The sequence below is a fragment of the Amyelois transitella genome, chromosome Z, assembly GCF_032362555.1.
Source record: "Amyelois transitella isolate CPQ chromosome Z, ilAmyTran1.1, whole genome shotgun sequence".
In the NCBI taxonomy this organism is placed as follows: Eukaryota; Metazoa; Arthropoda; class Insecta; order Lepidoptera; family Pyralidae; genus Amyelois; species Amyelois transitella.
The window spans coordinates 6,114,994-6,130,211 of record NC_083535.1 but is presented as its reverse complement, the minus strand read 5'-3'; the positions used below and the strand labels follow the sequence as shown (position 1 = coordinate 6,130,211).

The 15,218-nt window shown below is 37.3% G+C and overlaps 3 protein-coding genes across 4 annotated transcripts; 2 read left to right on the top strand and 1 right to left on the bottom strand.

Moving 5' to 3' along the window:
* The first annotated feature begins 5 nt into the window (after positions 1–5).
* Positions 6–6,165, top strand: LOC106133751 (uncharacterized). Its single transcript, XM_013333582.1, has 7 exons — positions 6–95; positions 736–803; positions 3,852–3,989; positions 4,358–4,506; positions 5,061–5,167; positions 5,547–5,710; positions 6,069–6,165. The coding sequence occupies exons 1-7, from the start codon at positions 6–8 to the stop codon at positions 6,163–6,165; spliced, it is 813 nt and encodes a 270-aa protein (XP_013189036.1).
* Positions 6,166–6,985: 820 nt separating this feature from the next.
* On the top strand, positions 6,986–11,521 carry LOC106133750 (uncharacterized). The gene is made up of 3 exons (XM_060953745.1): positions 6,986–7,709; positions 7,787–7,918; positions 9,609–11,521. Exons 1-3 carry the CDS (start codon positions 6,986–6,988, stop codon positions 11,519–11,521), a joined length of 2,769 nt encoding a protein of 922 aa, XP_060809728.1.
* Positions 11,522–12,422: 901 nt separating this feature from the next.
* Positions 12,423–14,326, bottom strand: LOC106133749 (uncharacterized). Of its 2 annotated transcripts, none has more exons than XM_013333579.2 (4): positions 14,147–14,326; positions 13,503–13,667; positions 12,839–13,069; positions 12,423–12,658 (listed from the first exon to the last, which is right to left on the bottom strand). In XM_013333579.2, exons 1-4 carry the CDS (start codon positions 14,231–14,233, stop codon positions 12,491–12,493), a joined length of 651 nt encoding a protein of 216 aa, XP_013189033.1. In that variant the 5' UTR covers positions 14,234–14,326; the 3' UTR covers positions 12,423–12,490. The 2 variants fall into 2 exon arrangements, with proteins under 2 accessions (XP_013189033.1, XP_060809835.1); XM_060953852.1 differs by having other exon boundaries at positions 13,503–13,656; positions 14,147–14,227.
* Positions 14,327–15,218: the final 892 nt, after the last annotated feature.

Below are 15,218 nucleotides of genomic sequence, written 5' to 3'. Positions count from 1 at the left end.
TACACATGCAAAGATATTTTAAAAAGAACATTAACGTTCTCATGCAAGAAGGGAAGACAACGATCACATTATTTGATATCGTGACATTTCAACAAGTATTTTTCGATCTATAGTAATTTCGATTAAAATAAAATGTATTACGAGTAGAGGTGTTCGTTATATTAGGTAGCAGAATAAATATTACTAATATAAGATTATATGTAATATTACTAATATATTAAAATAATAGCTAATAATAATATATTGATAAAAAAATATTTTTATCATATATGAGAACAGCGCCATCTACCTACTAATTAATAATATAACTAAATTTTATGACGTCTATTAAATTAAACTGGAGGCATATACTTTCCTGAAAACCGCATCAAAATCGATTCAGGGAAACGTGGGATAATAAAGGACAAATTTTTAATTGCAGTTTGAAATAATATAATAAGCGCTTAAAACATATAAATTACGTTTAATCAGTTAGCATATACCGTTCATAACGTAACGAACCATTTCGCAACTAACACTCGGCGATATTTCAATATGAATCATAGCAGTTTGAACTAATATATTTTAACTTAATAAATATTAGGTTAAAAAATATTAGCATATTCACATAACGCGTTTGCAAAATATAGCCGTATGAACTGAGCACCCTTAATTACGAGCAAGTCGCGTCAAGTTTTCTTCGTTTTATGAAACCGAGTGATACAGACAGAATCATAGGCATCTCCTTCCTAAAAGAATGACCGAAATAATACAAAAAACGCAGAACTAAATTCTTTGGATAAGTCACGAAAATATTCTCAACAGTAAGTAGGTATGACTAGCGAAAAAGCGCAGCTTTATAAAGGCTCGCGAGATTTTTGAGCCTTATAAATAGTTCTTATATTTTTTATAGATCTATATCTACATTTATTATTATTATCCTGTATTATTTTATACATAATTTTATGTTACACAACAAATGACGAGTTCGTTTAGTTAACCTTTACAGTTGCACATCTTAAATCAAAGATGGCGTTAGTGTAACTACATAATAGGGAACATGCAGTAATTTTAGTTTTCATTTCATTTTAAAGAATTCCATGTATAATAAATAGGTCTTAACATATTGAAAAATTAAAACAATCTAATTTGTCGTAAAAAAAATGTGACTTTAAACGGATTGTTTAAATTTTCGCGCCAAAACGGACCTACACTTCCGATGACGTCACTCCAGTCTGTCTGATCGTGCTTGCCTTCGTTGATTATCATAAATTGCAAATTTTCTCGACTTAATTAAAATTAAAATTGAATAAAAAAACAGTATTTTCGAAGCATAGTTTTATTTTATAAATTATGGAAGTTTTTGACAAAAAAATGTTTGAATATTATATAATGTCTTTTAATTTCGGAAATACAGCATCTATCCTGAATTTCTTTGAAATATTCATAACACATACAATACTGTTATCATATGGCACATGGTATATCTAATTCTTTTGATATTTCAAAGTTTGAGTGTGCTATACAGAAAAGTGCTATTTTCCTTTTGCTGAAAAACTTTTGCAGTTGTACTTGTATCTTGAAAGTAGCAAAGAATACTTGCCCGACAATCGTTTCTATTGACAGCATCTACGAATTCTTTTAAAATATCCACCTAAAAATATGCATCTTTTATTGTAACACACATTTAACTTCTTTTCAATCTCTTTAAATAAAAACGCTGCTTACTTGAGAGAAACTGTTATTGACTGAAACAGAAAACCCTTATTAAGTAGTAAAAACAAAACCTCAGTAAATCCATAGAAAATAAGTATAATTAAAAAATCAAAACCCACCACAACTTAGTAAAAACAAAAAAAAACGCTGTTGCCAAGGACCGAACCAAGGAGTTTAGGAGAAAATAAGGTAAAACAAATTTTCCTTCATGTGGGACCTAGTTAGATCGATTTTCTACCTGCATATGCACCTATAATTTAAATTTTAACACAAAATAATTAGCGCCGTTGTCGAGAACACGAGTACAAATATATAATACAGTAGGTACCTACCATTTTTTATAATGTCGATACTCTTAGCTACGAGTCCGAACACCAGTAGTCAGGTTGTATGTGAGTTAAATTGACAATGACAAACGATAGCGGGACAAATATAAATCTATTTCTTTCTTTCTTTTCTATATTATGGCTACCACCGGACTTTCGGTGAATCTGCCGATGTCATGGTTTAAAGAAGAGACACGAAGTTACAAAATTGGTCGATGGACAGTTAGAAATACAAAATATAAATTTACGATGTAAGAGCAATAAGAATAAAAAAAGGCTGTCACTTATTGAATTTTACATTAGATAACACTTTTTACTTTTCGGAAGCTGCTAATAGATGAACGCGTAAATCCACAGTTTTTGATGGAGGTATCTGGCAGTTAGGTAGATAATGTAAAACATGCGTAAGAGTGATGTCACTTTCGGAAAATTAAATATAAGCTTAAAAATATAGGGCTTAAATAGGTATCTCAGGACATAACCATCGGATTTTTTACATTCCTTTAAATGCAAATAAAATTTAAATAAGGCAAGAACTACTGTCGCCTTGTCGATCTAAACATATCTAGAAGTTGGCCGATTCTCAGACTACTTAATATATTCACAAAATTTCATGAGAATCGGTCAAGCCGTTTCGGAGGAGTACGGGAACGAACATTGTGACATGAGAATTTTATATTTAAGAAGTTCCAAAAACGAAAATGAAGATTTTTATCGTTAAATAACCTTTTCCCGCGATTTCCATTCTGCATAATGTCAACGTATAACGCAAATTCGGCGAACTCTTTTTGTACGATACTTTTCCAGGATTACCTAAAGTACCCAGTGTGGTGCCCAATGGTATTTACCGTCTTTTAAATAACCCAGTGGTTTGTGTTTTGCCTTAATAATCAAGTCAATCAGTCAGTCAAGGTCCATTGATGAATAGAGTTTGGTATATCATAATTTACATTCATTATTATTATCTTCTTAAAATTTAAGACTAAGTACGTAGGTATCTATAGTTTTTTCCTCGAATAATCGAGTGGCAATACTTTATAAAAGTCACTCAATTTTGAAAGATACACAAACGGTACAAGCACAAAATGATTTGATTAAAACTATTAATTACTCTCAATAACCACGGTTCCCAATGGATAATAAAATTAACCTGCATCCCTCAGAACCACCAAGCAATGTTGCTAAATTTGGCGGATATGACCCTGACAAGTAAATGTCTATTTTTTAGATTACACAATATATAGGTACCTATCCAACTTATTAAAAATGTAGTCTAGAACAAACACAAACTTATTTTCACGTCTTAAAATGACTAACAAGCACATCCGTCACATCGTAGTCTGCACAAAGACTAACTACCTATTTACTTACCAACTGATCAAGAGGACAAACATTTATTTGCATGTAGAAGACCCTCATCTGCTCGCACCTCGCACCAACACAACCAAGAGCATACAATTACCTATGCTGTCAATATCTGCAGCTTTCTTTTTTGATTTGGAAAGCATCCATTCAGTAGCTGCCCCTTTCAATGGAAAAGGTTGTTGGGTGTTGGTTACCAAAACTCGAACTTATGTCGAATTATTTTTCCTCTTATTTGGTTATCTCATTTCTGTAGACTTACCCAAGGAACTTGGATATTCATTACTACATAATCAAAAAAAGCGTAGCTTTGACATGAGGCTTTCACTCTTGGAAATTAAAATATGGACTCGAAGTTATGATACAAAACGCCGTTCACTGGGTCTTTAATATGCATCTCTTGCACCAGATTTCCGATGCATCTGTAATTTGACACAACCACACCTAATAGAATTTTCTTTATTTCAGATATGTATTAGATAGGGCTCCATTAACTGTCTGTACAGATGAAAGTCTGACCCCGGGTCGCCCACCGCGACTTACTCAGAACACTATAGGCAAGTTCTTGCAGCCACTCACTCGTGAGTTGGTGGAAGTTCCTCCCAGGTACCTAAGTAAGATTATAACTATATCCATCTGCTACAGTAATAATTTAGCTACAGTATACCATTCAATTAGAATCTCCGTTTCGATATCCGGTCAGAATGAAAATTAAGTTTTTTTAGACTACATCTATGTATAATTTAATCACTTATGGGTACTTTATCAGCGAAGTTGATGCTCACAAATGTGTTTCTGTTCTTTTCTAATTAGGTAGGTGATACCCTATAAAAATCCCGTCAGTGGCACGTAAGTATCCCTCCACCCCTCCACCGTTACCCATACACGCTACCTGAAGATTCCTTAATTCAAACTCCTAACTATAATTTACTGAAATGCATCTATGTATATTATCAGAATCATCCAATTCACAGGCCTACAATAAGTGAGTTGCCCGACGCAGTAATTGACCGGATGGTTCAGAAGGACAAAGCATTCTGGGTGGACAAACCTGGCCTGAACGCTTACACCCTTCATGATGCTCACTACAATTGCGGTATGACTTCGGAGAAGGTACAGCCTCGTATGTGTCACGCTGTTTACTATATGTTTCGCCAGTTTGGAGTAAGCCTTCTCCGTCTCTTTCTCGTCAATGTCCTGGATGTCGTTCTTGTCAATGGGCGTATCTTGAAGTGCAATAACAGTGATCCAAGTTAGGTTTCCTTGTTAGAAGGACGAAAGTTGATCTGGGTGATTACCTAATTTTAACTTGGAACTTGGTCAGAGCTGGATTTTTGGCTCCCCTCCAGAGCTGACGCTACCGGGGCAAACACCAGAAGGAAGATGATGATGATGACTTAGTTTAACCCATTTCTTGGCTAACATATCTTCAACTCTTAAACTGAATCTTTTCCTATTAAGAGATTTTGTACACGTGATTGTTTGTTTTTTTTATATATATTTTGAATCATTCAATCAAAAATATCTCTTTCAATGAATTTGCACCGGTTTTTAAGTTCGTTTCTAAGTAAGACCAGCAATATCACTGTGAATTCCAGACCATTTTTTGATTCAGTAGTTTTGGCGTGATGTAAATGAATTCGCAGTAACTACATACAATTTATTTACTTGTTAAAGCTCACCAAGACGTGTTCCCTCGTTCGTATCAGTACGATCTGGAATGTGTGAGGTTTCGTCGTTTACATGCTTGCGATGGGTTAAAGGCCGCTGCTAAAGGACCACAGGTACCTTTTCTCCAAGTATTAAGTATTACCTACCTACGTTATTATTCCCACGGAAATAATATCACTATCGTTTTGAAAGTTTCAACGAAATCCGTTTGATCTGACTGGAGACAAGAACTCCATCTAGGTATTGGTATTAAGCCGATGGATGGTTAAGAATTAACGACGTTTCTTGGTATTTTAATACCTAGGAATAACCATAAGTTAAGATACGGTCAACTTTATAATTTCTACAGTTATTTTATTTAAGTAAAATGACTTTACTGTGATTTAAAAATGCCTGTAAACGTCATAACTCTTCGTTTATGCCGATACTAAGAAACATTATTGCGCATTTCTCTTTACATTCAGAGAATTTTAAAATATCATAATTGTCCAGAAGGCAGTAAGTCCACATTGCCGAGACTGCAGCAAGTGGTTCCAACCGGGTCTGACCCCGTTCCAGCTTGCCTGGGCACAAGATGCTGTCCAGAAAAGGTGGAGGTACTACCCGGATCTGACGGCAGACCTTAGCGCCGAACAGATCAGAGCGTCCATGGATGAGTATGATTCTTTGTACATACTTTTTCGTCCTGGCGTTAGGCCCAGTTACTACTACTACTCTTTTCCAGCGAAGTGAGGATTCACTTCGCTGGAAAAGAGCCCGGGGTGCGCTCTTTGACAATGATCCCGAATTGGCAAAGAAGGTTTCTACACGGAGCGACTCCCACCTGACCTCCACAATCTTTGCAAGAGAACCTTACGTACCTTACCCATACGGCAATGAATAATAGGTGGTCCTATTCTAAAGAGCCAGGAACTATGGATTTGATAGTGATGCTACTTGGTCAACCTCAGTGTCATAAAGGTAATTTTCATGTATGATTAATCTTTTATATTAATTTCTACTTCTTATTTACAGTGTAGGTCGACCATTCCAGAACGAAGCCTGTAATTGGTACTACAAGAACTATCCAACAGTAAAATATAATTGCATCATCCGAAAATTCTCTCAATAATATGAGATTTTTTTCTTGTTATTTTATATCTGTGATAAATAAAATTATTGTTCATTCGTACTTATTTATTTTATAGTCCCTCCGTCAATCGTATTTACCTATAGCAACTCAAAAAGTAAAAAGTGTTTCTTTGTATTTTACCTGTTAGTGGATTTACAACAGTTTGGGTTGCAGGCAGTTATTACAAAAAGTCAAGTGAAAGAGTGCGGAGGTCAGGTCAGGGAGTAGCTTAGTTTCGTATCAAATTCTGACTAACTCACTCCAGTATGCTGCTTGAACCCCGGCTCCGATTCAGAGAGGAGTAATCACAATGCTTGAATGATAATCGCTGTTATTGCCACGGTAAAGGTACGTAGAGACAATAACCCAACACCGAGTGGTTATTACAGTATTAAGTATATTTTTCTTTCGAGAGAATTTTAAACTCTGAAACGATTCATGTATTTCTTTATTGCGCTAGGCCCAACGATCGGTCAGCGACCTGATAAAGCTCTCCACTGTTCAATAAGTGTCATTACACTCATTACATAACATATCATTGGTCCCGATTTACCCCTTGTTTAGCAAATAAACGGTTCGTTAGTGGGACAAAAGTTTGTAGCGTCTACCTCCTATTTGCTAATAATTTGCCCTTGTCGGTATTTGCTAAACAGAACTTTTCAGCAGTTGTAAACTTTTCAAGAAAAAATAATATTTGATGTCACTGCTTGTCCTTTATGTTCTTTTGTTATATCCATCAAATTCACAAAAATGATAAAACACTTTTGAAAAAAAAATATATTAAAATTCTAAATTTCCCATCCCCTGAACGTATTTAGCGATGGCGAAGCAAGATGATGGCCTCTTCCTCCTTGAGGTGCTCATAGATAAAATTGTATTCGTGAAGAGTCCATGTTTCACCGACAAAGACTTCAGGACTTGTGTTAAAATAGACTGTCCCGGAATGGAACCACTGGAGATTTGCGACGATGAACTCGATCCATGCGCCGCAAAGAGCGGCGGACCTTTCGTCAAGACATTCAACAGTGGCAAATCGTGTCTGTTTTCACTTAAGGAATCTGAAATCAGCAATGCCATGAGTTCGTTTCCGATCAAAATATGCGTATACAAAGCACTGCCATGTGGATGCTTACCAGCAAAAATCGTAATGGGAGAGGCAACAATTGACATGACGAAAGAGTTTGTTCAAGCACGAAATAAGTTTCTGGAGTTTCCTAATACTGTTAGCTACCAAGCTTTGAAGGATTCGTTCCGCATAATGGGACCCGATGGCGCGGAAAGTGGTGAAATCGTGATGTTCTTACGCATTTCATGTTTTGGAAAGTTGATCATAACGAAGTTCCAGGGCGCTGGTGGACCGCCGACCTTAGGTGGTCCCGCAGGTGCATCCATTAATGATCGCTCGTGTAATCCGCAGCGAAACTTTCAGAGCAGTGACGATCCTTGTGTCTGTGGAGGTGCCCGAGGAATGCCGGGGGGTGGTGGTGGCGCTGGCGGTGCCGGCGGACCCTGTCCCGGAGGTGGGGGAGGAGTCTGCCCCATAGGTACTTATGTATTTTACGTTTTATATAGTGAGCATTTAATTGATAAACTCAACATGCATTATACCAAATGTTTTCAGCGAGGGATCCATATAACAGCATGCCATGCGTAGAAGGTGATGATGTTTGCTACTGTTCCGGTCCTAAACCAGAGCAAAAGATACCGATGGCATGTAGAAACACTGATCAATACTGCTTACATGTACCAAAAGGTAAGTGTGGGGTAACCACTGTTTGATTGAAAGATAGCGTATATTTTCTGATTATACCCAGGTAATTTACTACGAACTATTTTGGAGTCGAAAAAATTCCATTCAAACCATTCCGCTTTATGCACGTATCTATAACACGTTTGCATAAGCAGACAATGATAGTGCAATATCGAGCAACTTCGAGTAAAATTGACAATCAGTATCTCGGGCAGGCAAGAATTTTTCATAGAGAAACAGCAGGGGCGGCTCTGAACTTCTGATTGTATTAAGGATGCAAATATTTTTACTCACCTTTCAAATAAAGCTACTTCAAAGTACCAACACTACTTTTGGAAATTTTAAATGTACTTATAATTATGTCGGGTAACATTAAGTCCTTACAACCCTAGGACAGGGTCGCCCCAGCATGAAAATCAATTTGTTAATGACCAGGTCGCAGTAAACAATTCGAAGAGATAGGTACAACTTTGGGTGACAATGAACTTAGAATTAAAGTACCAGCCACTTCTTCGATTATAAAGAAGATAAGTCAAACACGTTGCAGTTTACAATGTCCATATGCAAAGGGTGTAGATGGAGGACCTTGTGAACCACCGTGTGGTAAAAACCAACTAAGCTTAGCTTTGCCTAGCGAAGCCACATGTTGCGCTGGCGCTCAGCCGACCACAACACAATTTACTTGCACTACTGAAGGTTGCACTCAAATATCTAAACATGCTCAACAAGCAGCACTTGAAAAGGGAGATACTAAAGACCTACCGCCCACTGATTGTTTTGTTTTAAAAGTCGGAAAAACAGCAATGCAAGGAGATAGGAAGTGCAAATTGGAGCTAGAATTGGTGACACCTAGTGGTCCAGATAAGAAACCGCCTGTCAAAAAAGTTGACACACGCTTACAGTCTGATTTAGATTGTGAATGCTGTGTAAGGCGACTTAAGAAGCCAAAGGGGAAAAAACGTCACTAGATACTGATTTACCAATAAAAAGAAAAAATAAATTTTAATAGTTTATAACTTTTCGGTAGCACTCCAAAAATTAAGGTAAAAAATACTTGACATATCTATGCACTTATTTTAAATTTAGTACTTTGACATAATCAAAAAATTGTGCAGATTGCTGTCCAACGGGGAACAAAGTGGTATTCCAAATGCCATCAGATACCTGCGGGATGGCACATACTCAACGTGCACATTTTAGCCTTACCTCTGAAGGCGTTGGAGATGTCGCAAGAGATGAGCCTGGTCAATTAATGCCAGTCACGGCTGAGGATTATCCGGGCGTAGTGTACGACTTCCCCAGGCAAATTATCAAATTGAGAATAGGAAAGACAATAGAAATGCCAGGAAGGAAGTCCAAACTTGAATATCAGTTTATTACGCCATCGCGATGCCAAGAAAAATACATACCAGTCAAAGATAGTAGTACTGCACAATGCGCTAAAGCTTGTCCAAATTGTTGCCCGAGAAATCACTGCTGTTAAAATACAATCAATGTATTTTTTTTTAATCTATGTTTTTTCAATTAAATTTTATTTGTTGATTCAATCCCAATTGTCTTATTTTCATGAATTACAATTATAAAAAAGTGACTGCTACTTGCATTGTATAGTCACATATACATTTACATACATAATTTATCTCACATTTTTTGCATGTTTACATAATATAAAATTATCGTCAACTGGTCGTAGGTGCCCTGCCGAGCTTGCCGTTTTATCAAGAAGTGACTGAAGAACAAAAACTGAGAATGAAAATATCGACTGTGGTCATGAAGCACTTTATGGATAATTATTATAATATTCCTGCTTTAGATCTTCTTAAATTATTAAATCCACCCATTTCCGACAGTATAGCCCAATATTTGAATGAACTTAGAGGTGTCACAACTTCTATGCAATATTTGTTTGAAGGTTTCCGTTCGAAAGATTCTTTATCTATCACATCTATAAATACCCTATTGGTAAAAGAATTGTGTAAAGAAGATAATCGGACGTCCAGATTAGATCGATCAACATATGGTGAATTGAAAGGTTATAATAGTGGACATTTATTTATTGAAAATAACACTTTTGGCCAAAAGGAAACTGCAGTGTATATGACATATTTAGATGATTTTCGCCATCGCACCTCGGGAACACAAGCTACAGCTTCAATAAACAAATGTTTGCAAGTCAATACTAACACCAGTATTGGTTCATATTACCCATCAAGTTGTAATTCCAATTTAGATGCACCTTCATTGTGTAATAGTGTATCAACAACAGCTTACCGCAGTAATAGAAATGACGTAACTAACAAGATGCACTATTCTGAAGTATATTTTTGGGGAAGAAAGAAAGATGATGAGGGGATGGGAAGTTCAGGATGTAATGAATGTAAAGACTGTAAAGAAAAACTTTCCAAAAAGTCCTCACCACTCAGATCACCAACAAAATGCTGTGGGTCCCAAACAAGATCTGTAAAAGGAGCATCTGCTTCTACGGGCACTGGTAAATCAGTTTGTATAAAAGATGACAAACCAAATAAATGTTGTCCGGCTATGGCTGTATCTAAAGGCGATATATCTGCAACAGTCTCTCATATACGTATTGGCCCAAAAGAGCCATGTCCAGTTCATGGTTGTACTCCATGTCAAGGACCAAAATGCATTGTGGCTTCATCAGGAGAACAACAAGTCCCAGTCAAAGTATCTACAGTGACGAATCCACGTCGTGGTGTATTTGAATTAGTCATCCGAAGAATGACTGGAGCACCGCTTGCAAAGAATGAACTGATGTTAGAATGGACTCCACCTCCAGTCCGGCCTCCGTGTGGTTCACCATGTGCTCCCACGCCTTGCTCGCCGCCGAGCCCTTGTCGGCTTTCTAAGTGCAAAATGATTGTATGTCGAGCTTCACCTTGTAAACCTAAAATATGTAGAAAGGGATGCAAAAGGCCTTGCCGACCAGTGCCATGTCGACCTACACCTTGTAAAAAATGTTGTAAACCTTGTCCTCCCTCCCCCTGTAGACCTTGTCCGCCACCCAAATGTGGTGGTTGTGGCTCTGGGTGTTGCAGTAGATGTCCCTCCACATGGCCTTGTAGACCCTTACCACCATGGCGATATAAAGTTTGTTCTCCATATCCTTGCAAACCTTGCCCGCCATCATCATGCATTTCATGCTCATCTTGTAAGCCATGTCGACCGCGGTCATGTCCTCGCCCTTTGCCTTGCTGCGCTCCACCACCTTGCAGGCCTTTCCCGCCACCACCTTGCAGACCTTGCAAGCCTTGTCCACCCTCGCCTTGTAGGCCTTGCAAACCACCTTCACCGTTCAAGAGTCCCTGTCCGTCCCAGTGTTGCAAAAAGCCATGTTGTGCTTCTCCTTGCAGAAGTTCGCCATGCATACATCCATGTAGACGCCGAAAGCATCCACGCAAATGCAGAAGCTCGCCTAAAATTAAAGCACGCCGAAAACGTATATCGCCTTGTTGTAACCGCACCAAGCAGTGCCCCGTGGTGAGGTGCAGGAGTTTGCCCGGACCCTGCGTCATGTGCTGCAGTGTTCCCCGGTGCCCGCCACGCAAATGCTGCTCCGTCGCTCCATGCAAATCTCCATGTTAAGTTAAAAGAATCCTACTTTCTGCTGTTACGACGCTTACAAATAGGAAATTAAATAGTAATAGTGATTATCTACAATATTTTACACAAGAGTTACAATTTTAAGAAGTTATGTAAAAGGGTACAGCTCGGCATGGCAACCACGGCTTTCTGCATCCCTATGAATAAAAAAGTAACGATATTATACGTTTCGTTTAGGAATAGAGAAGAGGAGCGTATCGCTGAACTAATCTCGTAGAGGTATAACTTCAGTTCAATTTTTTATAAGGTCCAGTGTAAATAAATAAAATATCAATTTAAAATCCAATTTGTTGTTACCAAATAAAGATAATATTTGAAACCAAAATATATGTTATCTATTTGTTTTTTCAAATCTTTTTAAACGATCAATTGTAATCCATTATTTATCCTTTTTGTAAAGCCTTTTGCACATAATTTAGTACTGGAGTGATGAGTAAAGTAATTAAGTGATGGGAGAAATAATTTTGATATTTATGGAGAACCTTACTAGATTGTTATGGAAAATTTATGGAGAACCTCACTAGATTGTTATGGAAATTGCTCATTTTGGAAACCATTGGGATACCAATGATTATAAGTATAAATACTTTGTCAAAGGAACTAACCATCTAACGTGCAGAGAGGATCTATATGTATCTCTACGTTTGGTGTCGCAATACTGTTAGGGAGGGAAGGCATTTTCGTATTGAAGACTGGCTATAATCCAACAAAACACGCGATGCGACTAAGTATACTAATCATCTCAACCGGTTTTTGAACCCCCTTAAAACATAGGATAATGAGCTGATAATGAGAGGGAAAGCAACTTCAATCTATTTATACCAACAATGTAAGTAGGAACCATTCAGTGGCCAAGCTTTATACTGAAGCAAAGAAAAGAAGGTTGAAATCTCAAATTATTTATTACAATTTTTCTTCTTTCCAACTTTTTACATAATGTTTTTACACATTTTACGGGCAACACCTAGGACGCCGTGACTTCCTCTTCTTTGCAGCACCTCCTCGGCACACCCTGCATGGAGCGCAGCACGGTATATCCTGCTCCTCGCATTGGATCTCCTTACACGAGTGAGTGGCCGGCCTTAGCTTAGCTGGTGCCCGAGGAGTCACCAATTCCACCTGAAGACATTAAGTAGTGTAATACAATTGTATGTAACAATATTCCAGCCTGTTCACTTGCTACGATCTGTATAAGCTAGCAATACCTTGTATTATTTACTTGATTTGATTGTCAGATACGTTACGATTTTCTACATAATGTGGATTTAGCCCTTCTATAATAATGATAGCGATACCTACCTCTATATTTCCAGTACGGTTAGGCTCATCCGTTTGTTTACCAATCTTCAGTACGAACACGTCCTTGTCTGGATGTAAAACCTTGTGGGCCTTTACTCCTTTGGGGGCATTTGAGGGGGTCACATTGCAGACGTTGCAGAGGTCCTCATGCGCCTCCATGCCCTTACTGTAGGTTAGCTCAGAGTTTAATGCGTTCCTATTAGTGAGGCCTTCGCATAAGTCATCAGGGATCTGTAAAGTGAAAAGGCTTAATTCACGTATTTTTGTAAATGAAATGTTTGTGCAGTGGTTATCGAGTATTTATTATTAACCACGTCCAGCAGGAGTCAAGAAGATAGCACCTTCTTTTGTTAATCGGTCTGTTTGGTTTGATCACAATCCAGGGAGTAGGTGAATTAATATCCGCACACATCGCAACCGTACCATACATATTTCACGTTATCCTCGTTGAACAACTGACAGGTATGCACAACTAGTTGTGCCAACCCAGTTATGTGTTCTATTCGCCTGGTTTTTTTAATAACATTTTTCTCTTCCGTAAAAGCATCCAAAATACTGTTACCTAACACAGAAAAGTTTCATCTTTTTTCTAAATTGAGGACCTACCTACCTTTTTGCTTGAAAGTTTATTGAAGATATGTGATCACGGGTAATGAAAAAATACCTGAAAGTTGAGTTTGTTGCCATAACCGCCGCCTCCTTCAGACTGACCGCAGGTCTCCGAGCACACGGACTCGTCATCATCGCAGGTGCACTGTTGCTGCAACTTCATCTGAGATGGCGTCAGCTTCGGAGGCTTTGAGGTGCTCTTCGGTACTCTTATCTTGACCTACAGGAAATCCATACTTATAAATGTGAAAATTGGTGTCTTTTTGACCGACTTTTACGTCAAATCCACTAATCCGATCTCTGATTTTTTTTTCACATATAATGTGGAGTATGGAGGAGGGTGCATTACAAGCTATTATCACCTACTCATTAAAAGTAACGTAGGTATTGCCGTTTAAAAAGAAATAATAATGTCATAGGTACTATACCTAGCTATTTAGCATTGCTTTTTTAGCTGTGTTAAAAAAGGAGAAAATTATCTAGAAAATTACTATAGAATTCTTTCATGGAGGTAGAAAAACGACACTTCGTTAAGTTATATGATTCTTGTTTTATGTTAGTGCAGTCAAGTACCTCATAAAACCAACTAGTTCCATTGTGGGACACAAGTGGGACGATTTTATTTGAGCCTCCCATGGCAGATAATTAATAAGTACACAAAGCAATACCTAGTTTAAATTTTCTTTTCATTGTTTTTACCTCATTTCCATTGAAGAAGGCTCCTATTTCTTCATACGGTCTTCTCGGTTTCTTTTGCTTTTCAGAGTTATCGGGTGTCTTCCCCATTTTACATTACAGGGACATAAACTTTAAATGTAAAAATCTGCGACATTGAGTATAAACTACTGAAAATTTACTTTGATTTTCGATAAACACATTCTAAATCTTTGCCCTGTAAGGACTTTACGACATATTTATCTGTCAGTATTGTCAATTTTTGTTGGAATAGACATTACAAAGAGTAAATATTTGACTGGCCAGATCTTAAACTAGATCTTTATGAAGAAGAGTTTATCTACCGCCGATACTAGTTTCTCTTCCTCGAGGACTAAACTTTAACAAGATTTTTTTATCTGTATTATATTTGGCTTTTGAGACTAGAATCTGTTCCTAAGGGAAGTAGTTGTGATATTTCTTAAAAATGTGTATGTAATTCAAGAGCACATTATTAATTTTACAACCTTTACCACGTAACGTTATATAATCATTTTATATTAATTAGATATAAGTAATTAATATATTTATTTTTATGGTTTAATTTCTAATTAGAAGAATGTCAGCATAACGCTTTTGCTGAAATAAGGAACCGAAGATGAAACTACGTGAGATCGAATTTCTTGTAATACCTACCTTTTTCATGATACATATAATCACACATATAATCACACATATAATCACGTCTACATCCCTTGCGGGGTAGACACAACTAACAGACTTAAAAGACTGATAAACCACGTTCAGCTATTTGGCTTGATGATAGAATTGAGATTCAAATAGAGACAGATTGCTAGCCTATCGCCGAAAAAAAGTATCCCATGTTGAAATGGCTATGTTAAAGGTAAAAGAACTGCATCTTGGAATTCGCTATAGGGAGATAGATCCTAAACACATACTACCTATCTAATTCGATCTAATGAATTACAGCGCATACCTAGTTGTAGTTTTGAAGATAACTGAACTAATTTACACTTCATATAGAGAACATTGTATGACTCATGTATGACTGAACGAACATTGGGCCTTGCCACAGATCTTCACTATAGAAATAATT